This window comes from Myzus persicae, unplaced genomic scaffold (assembly GCF_001856785.1).
Source record: "Myzus persicae strain clone G006 unplaced genomic scaffold, MPER_G0061.0, whole genome shotgun sequence".
NCBI classification, from domain to species: Eukaryota; Metazoa; Arthropoda; class Insecta; order Hemiptera; family Aphididae; genus Myzus; species Myzus persicae.
Genome location: NW_019104451.1, coordinates 44,247 through 52,335, shown reverse-complemented (window position 1 = coordinate 52,335; position 8,089 = coordinate 44,247). Strand labels below are relative to the sequence as shown.

Genomic DNA, 8,089 nt, shown 5'->3' with positions numbered 1-8,089 from the left:
TAAAACACGTGGTTCTCATTTGAAAAAACTTTCTAAATGTCGTAAAACAATTTTAGTAGACGCCTTGGATATTTGGAAATATCTTCTTTAACTACATTTAAAAAGTTCAAAATTCAGAATTTGAATTTATGCACAATTTAAACATAATAATATGGCGTGCACGCTTATAATTCATCCTGTATGGCTAAGTACTATATTTGCAGGTATAATGTACAAAAGACCCAAGTATTGAAGTATGCTATAAAGTATAAACAAGCTTCGTATTATTTGAATTATCCAACCAATCTAATGTATAGGTACACACCAATACACTTTATCTATAATACATATATTATAATCTATATATGCACGTTACATGATATATGAATTAAAATGTATCAGATAAACTCCCACTTTAAATACTGTTTTAACATAAAAAATTGAGTGCTCCACAATATTTATAAACGACAACCTCACCGTGGGTTATTGTCGTAGTATGGTAAATTGTACCAAACCACTTGCACTGAAATCAAAGTTGGCTCGTGCTAGTCATTATTGCACGTTACTAATACATAGACACAATGGCGATTTTCGTGTTAACAGTAGTAGGATTAATGTTTGCTGCATGTGCAGTGAACGCCGAAGAAGTCACCGACTTTCGCATGTGCAGGAGTGAGTATTGCATTGATACTCACATTGGTTGTAACTTATAAATTATATTATTATGTCGAGCAAATATTTCTGAGCGGAGCAATAAATGCATTGATTATGTTAAAATTTTGTGGGTGTGTTTTTTTAAATTGTTATTTGTGTCAGAGTACACAAAAAATAGTAGAACGAATGCTTCGGTTTTCAATTTTTGGGTTAGTTTTTGAAAGTAAAATTAATCTAGTTGAAACTTTTAAAAGCTTTGAAAAATTCCCATTAGTTTCCAAAACAAAAAAAACAATAATAAGAAAAATGTATTTTACGCAAAATTAGTTTTCGATAATTTAATCGATTTTGTTTTTTGAGTAACTCAAAAACGAATAACTGTAGTTTGATACTTTCATTTTCATCAATGTCTTTATGACCATTTTCCATATAAAATCTAATTTTCAAAATATTTTGACTCTTTTTAAGCCATTTCAATAGTTTTGAAATTTGAATGTTTTTTCTATGAATGATGATTCTTATAGCTAGGTACTAGTTTTTTTTCAAATTATTGTCGATAAAAAATTTTTCACCTGGTAAAAAACCTTGAAAGGGTAGATTCACAATTATTTTCTTGATCGTCTAAATTTCGAATTTGACAAAATACGTAAAAATTATTTTGAGTTAAAAATTCATAAAAATTTTTATTTTTAAGTCTAAGATTTAAAAATTTAATACAAGATTTCTCATAAGTTTGTCTACTTTTATAAAATAAAAAATATCATTGTATAATAAATTTCTAATTATTACAATATTGGATATTTGATCGATCTCATTTAATAATTTTCCTATTGTATTGTAATTCAAAAACGAATAACTGTAGATACTTGAAATTTATACCGAATATTTATTTTATTAATTCCTATACTCGATTAAATTTTCAAAATATTTCTACTTTTTTTGACTTGTTTACTGACATTTTCAGTTTTCAATGTTTTAGTTTTTTTTCTGTGAATATCAATACAATTTTATTGTTTGGGTCAAAAAACTTGAAAATTTAACACAAGGCTCCTGATATATTGTTACAATAGCAGTTTAAAAATATTAAAAATATATAGCTCGAAATTTTTTTTTAAAAGCATTTAAAGTTTAATTTTGACAAAATTTGATAAATTGAAAATGTACAAATTATTTAGTAGTTAAAAATGAATACAACTTTCAACTGTTCACTGTTTATATATTTTTTTCAGATGCTAGATGTGAAGTTTATGATGTGTATATTGATCCATGTCCCGAAGCTTTAAACCACGAACCATGTCAAGTACCACAAAACAGTACCGCGTCTATCACATTTAAATATATTGCTAGTATGTATATAAATATTCTTCAAAAAGTTCAGTAACAGTTAATACACTATAACAGGATAAGAAAGAACATCAAAAAACTTGGTATAATATTATGTTGTTACGTACCTATGTGGTAATGGGTAATATTATGTATATAGAACACCAGGAAAAGCATTCGTCATGTATATCTATGGTTCATAGCCGAAATCAACAGTGCATTCATCTTGCAGCATGCATAAATGCACAATGCACATAACACATTGAACGCATATTTATAATAAATGTAAATTATCTTATAAACATAAGAGAACAACGCAAGTTCATACTACAGTGACATTAGTATTTATCAAAATATTTATTACATTATGTATTGGAATAGTAAATACAATAAATACATTTTTTCTTTCAACAAAATTTAGTTGAAGTCCAAACTAAAAAAAAGATAAGTGTAGAGCCAAAATTAAAAATTACATATGTAGGTATTTATAAAAAACATTCTTTCATTAACTACCTTTCTTCTCGTATGATGACTACTTACTATTACTTCTCTTAATAACTCAATGATCAACTTATGTAAATATTAAGGCGAATGATAAGTTAATGACTCTTAAATTATACACAAATTCTAAGTTTTTATTTATCGTCGTAAATACCTATAGGGCCATCCAGGTTGGAATAGTATAGGCTATACATACATAATATATCCATCATATAAGACACATACATATCATTTATTAATTATTGTATTATATATAAATGCATGGTAATTACTTTACATGTTTCAACTTTCAATGTCCAACCTTAAAAAAATAAATGAATCCCTATTTATGATATAACACAATATACATACAAATATACAATGGCTCCATGACAGTACCTATTCATACAGATTTGGTGGTGCCTAATATACGAACTACCTTAATAATGTATAAAACAACTTTAATATCTAACTATATAGATTCGAACAAAAACAATTTAAGTAATATCTATAAGTTATAATTGCAATGATAAAAAAAAGTATTTAAATCAACATCTTTTTTAGTATTTCCTAAAGCTATTGATTTATTACATTGATGATTCATTATGTTATTTTTTGTTATACCTATTCTTTAATAATGTAATCGTATTATTATTTTTAATGATTCAAAACCAAACATATAGTAACCTATATCATTGAAATACCTTTCTCCGAAGTTTTAAAATCTGATTGCGTTGAAAATAGAAAAATAGCACTTTTAATATACACATTACAGTCAAGTAAAATAAATACATTTTTCTCTGATCACTACGTGCAGAATCTATGAAATAAAAAATAACATTAAATTTGGTTAGGTCATTAATTAATATGCTGCTTAAGTGAGTAAGTACATCATATTCATTAAGTTTAAAATACAGGTACCTAATAATGACCGCACACGTGTGCATAAAAATGAATTGTTTACAAAATGAAATATAGGTAGAACTTATTAACAAAATACAAATTACGTACGTATATTCACCACGTTGGTGATTTTTTTTTTTAAGTTAAAACTAAAAGCTTTCACTCTTAACTATACTAGGGCTATCGATATTTTATGTTGATATAAAGCAAAGAGCTTAATACCTTAATGGAATATTTAATTGAACAAACAAAGAGTTAAGTTTAAAGTTACACTGTTAAACTGTAATGCTTAAACATAAAAAAATGCACTTTAAAATCACAAGTGCCTTATGGCTATTGTGTTATTACTATTTAGTTACTATAAATGAGGCCAAATAAATCAAATAGTTCGCATTGTAATATACCTATTATTTGTAAGTGTTTATTTTTACATTACCTATATTATTTATTTGTTCCTACGCCTGACGGATATTGTACTAAGATAAATATAAGTATTGGTAAAAATCAAAGATTGCATATTAAAATATATATGATTACCTGTAATAATTTATTGTGTTGCAAAGTATATTTATCAGGTGGGTAATAATTATTAAAAGTGCAGTATTGTTTTGATATCTTCAAATATGTAAAAATGAATAAGATTATATTTTGTCCACCCAGACACATTTTTAAGCTATGAAGTATTATTAAATGTTATTTTTTTTATAACTATTCGACAATAAATAGATGCATACTTGACTTGAATTTAACAGTAATTAATTTCAACTTCAGTTAACAAGTTGATCATCTCGAATGGTTTATGCCTGAATCACAAATTATCAATTACCTACCTATTAAATATATACACACTGATTAGATATAGGTAGTTACTATAATTTCACTTAATTAATTTTAAATGGGTTTTAATTGATACTTAAACAATTAATATAACTTAATTATTAACATCTTGAACATTAAACAATCAAAGCATAAACTGTTTTTTATTTAATTTCATCCTTATGTCTGTTGAGTTAGATACATAGTACTTATAGAATAGGTAAAATTTAAAGTTAATTAATGTCATTCTGCTGTATATGGTAGGTTTCGAGCGTACCCATAATCCTTGAGTGAGTTTCTGAATAATTGATGTGTTAGTGGGTTAATACTTAAATTTGAATTCAACGATGAATCATTGCATTCAAAAATTAATTTTGAGTGGAAGTTGTAGCTTGTTATAAATGTATATGTATTAAAATTTACTCTTACACACTTACTGAAACGTTCTAGATAAAACACAGTTATTATAAGTTTATAATTTACATAGTTTTTTTTTTATTTCTTACTAAAATACTCATAAAGGTACCTACTTCTTCTATTTTACTAGATCTATACGTGTACCTCAGTTCAGATATTATAGTTATTAGTATATATCCAATAGTAGGTGCTCTCTATACACATCCCCGATGTCTTAGAACAATTTCTAATGTTCAAAACGGTTGAGTTGTCGAATCTATACGCATATATAGAGAATTATAGAAGAATCATTTTATAAATACATTATACCAAATAGCTGTATATAATTTGTTTATTTGAGGTGATCAACACGACGATTTGATGCATGCTTTTAAATCTTATGCCCGATTAACCATTGGCAACCAATAATCATTTATATACAAAAAAGTACTAATTTACACCATGACTATTATATCATATGTAAGCAAGAGCAAACATTTATAAACAAAACACAATTTTATATTTCCATTGTGAATCTCAAAATCTTTGTGCGAGTACCTTTTCAAAATTCGAATTTTGGAATATCCTTTCTTAATGCACATAGTACACGGTAGTACGATTGTACCATGAAAATGTCAAATCTCTTCTTCCATAATTTAAGCTCTATATTGATCAGTTAGTTAGTCAGGACACGTCCAATTATATATAATTTATATATATATTATGTTGACTTGACTGTATTAGATATTGACTATTGCCGGATACTTATGGATTGTACAGCATAAATAACTTTTACCTTATTGGATCATACCTATTATTTCCTTTTTGATTACTTCGTGAGTATACAATTATTTATTGCATATTTAAAAATCATACTTTCAATTATTTAATTTAAGCAAATAATTATTATAATAATTATATACCTAATAATAATTATTATTATTATAATTATTATAATGATTATATTTATTAATTAAAAAAGGTATTTTTACTTAATTTATGCATGTGAATAGTATATTAAAACGTTGTTCGTGTATAGATATCATATTAGAAAAATAAGGCTTAATTGATATTATAGTGAGTACCAATAATTTCGACTACAATAGCATAGATAGAATTCGATAATATTATGTTTCTATAAAATAGAAACATATAGGCAAGTTTATAATATTTATAACTGCAACACAAATTCAATACACAAAAAATTACTTTATCCTTTGTGGATATTATTTGTAGGCATATAAGCTTTACGCTGTAAAACTGTTTTCTATGCACAATTTTCCCCACATAATTACATTCGAACAAACACATTCAAATACAATCAGTAAAAGGCTAAACACTAAATACAATCAATAAACATATCCTATTACATAACTACAATTTAACAAATGGAATTTAAGAATTCGCAACGAATAAAATCCTTAATACCAATATAATAGCATCAATACGAACAACTAAATTTATTGTCGACATACATTTTGTTTAGGATTTGAATCATAAGAGAATATTTACAAAGCTGCAATAGAAATAATTTTACCTAATTATAAAACTATTATTTGGAAAAAGTTTCTCAAAAAAAATTATAATATCCATAATTAAAATATAATATGACTTATTATTGTCGTATATAATAAACAGTGTTCATACGATTAAAAAAAACTGAAAAATATACTGACACAGTTTTCATTGAATAGCCATTTGAATAGGAAACATAGGTAGGTACCTACTTTTAGTTATAATAGAACACGGTTGTATAATGATACGTAGGTACATCCGCCGACATTCCTCGTCTGCAGTATCCCCGGATGCGAATAAAAATTAAAAATGCTACAAGGAATTCTGATGGCGATGGGTTTGTTGTCTGGCTGATGTACGTAAAACTTGTCAGGTATCTATAATTATCTATTATTATCACCTAGTAGACAGTAGACTGTTACAAATTTTCCATCATACAACAATCAAAGCATTCTACAATCCAAACCCAAAATAGTTTTAATAGTTTAAAGTTACCTAAACATAAATTTAACTTTACATTCAAATTCTGCAAATATGAATTTCTGTTAATTGGAACTTGATTTATAGAATATTAAAAACTATTAATGTATATATGTTACAGTTAAAGTGTTGAATCAGTTCGTTTATGAAATAACTAGTTAATTCATAAAATAACTAAAACTTGTAGGTAATGTGTATAATTTATACTTTAACTAGTTATTTTATACATTCCCTGGTATCACTTCGTTAATGTGTCAAATTGTAAATAACAAAATATAATAAATATAGTTCTAACATTTTCATCAATTTAATATAACAAAATCAGATAAGATTGACCTCACCTTTTATTTTTTATTTATTCGATACCTACCTACACATTATAATTACAAGAGTGTTATTACAACTTACTATACTCTCGATCCCAGTTCACAGTTCACAGTATGTTCAGAAAATTTGTTAGCTGTAGAAGTTCCAAATAAAAGTATTACATTAAGATCTGCGGCAACTGCGCAGTCACTGGGAACTGGTCAGGGTTTTTTTAAGTGAACTTTTACCAAAACATGTGGCACGAAGCGATATGTTTGTAGAAAAAAAAAGTATTGTGCAACTCTAAATGCCATAATAGCCTTACATGAACAAATATAAATAAATAATATAACTATAATTAATTCAGTAAAATAAAATATTTTAATATATAGGTGCTTTAAATTTTAATGTATTTTATACTTTAACGGGTATCAAACTGAAATTGTATATAATAACTAGATATTCTATGAAATAACTAGTTAAAGTACAATTTTCATGTATTGTTTCATACTTTAACTAAAATTCGTAGGTAATTCATGAACTACCTAGTTAATTCATTAGGTTAGTTACCTTAAGTCCAGTACAATTATGATATACCGTTTACTGCGTAAAATGTTTATGAAAGTAAATTAATTTTTACATGAATGTTATTACACCTACTTATTTTAAACATTATACATTTCAAGTTATAATTCTCTGAACACTCACAATTATAACTCATATACGTATTATTATATTTATAATTTAAATGCCGTTTGTAATATTGGATAAATACCCATAGTTTATATTATTGTTTGTGATATTAAAATGTTTGATTTCTCTTTTCATTTATATACTTAAAAAATAATTTCAGAATTCGGTTCGAAGACACCAAAGACAAGACTATACGCTGAAACTGCTACAGGGGACTTGCCGTTTATGGACATGGACCCGAACGCATGCTTATACACAGATTGTCCCATTGTGATGAACGCCGAACAAAATTGGCTGTACAATTTATACATTACCACAAAATATCCTAAGGATGATTACACAGTTAAGTTGAAGTTCTGGGATGACGGACCTAAAGCCAATAAGAAGGACGTATGCTGCTTTAAATTCGATATTAAGATCGTTTAACTTGAATGGAAAATACTCACAACCTAAACATATATATATATTGGCACCCATAATGGCATATAATATAAATATAATACATCATTATTCGTTGTATAATTTAATATACACATGTATAACT

The 8,089-nt window shown here is 26.2% G+C and overlaps 1 protein-coding gene across 1 annotated transcript; it reads left to right on the top strand.

Moving 5' to 3' along the window:
• The first annotated feature begins 453 nt into the window (after window positions 1-453).
• Window positions 454-8,055, top strand: LOC111042262 (epididymal secretory protein E1-like). The gene is made up of 3 exons (XM_022326808.1): window positions 454-651; window positions 1,863-1,979; window positions 7,706-8,055. The coding sequence occupies exons 1-3, from the start codon at window positions 561-563 to the stop codon at window positions 7,969-7,971; spliced, it is 474 nt and encodes a 157-aa protein (XP_022182500.1). The 5' UTR covers window positions 454-560; the 3' UTR covers window positions 7,972-8,055.
• Window positions 8,056-8,089: the final 34 nt, after the last annotated feature.

Bases quoted from the DNA above. Each gene is read 5' to 3' on its own strand.
- LOC111042262 (XM_022326808.1), top strand. From the start codon at position 561: ATGGCGATTTTCGTGTTAACAGTAGTAGGATTAATGTTTGCTGCATGT. The intron at 652-1,862 runs GTGAGTATTGCA...TATTTTTTTCAG, and splicing joins CGACTTTCGCATGTGCAGGA to ATGCTAGATGTGAAGTTTAT. The intron at 1,980-7,705 runs GTATGTATATAA...AAATAATTTCAG, and splicing joins CACATTTAAATATATTGCTA to AATTCGGTTCGAAGACACCA.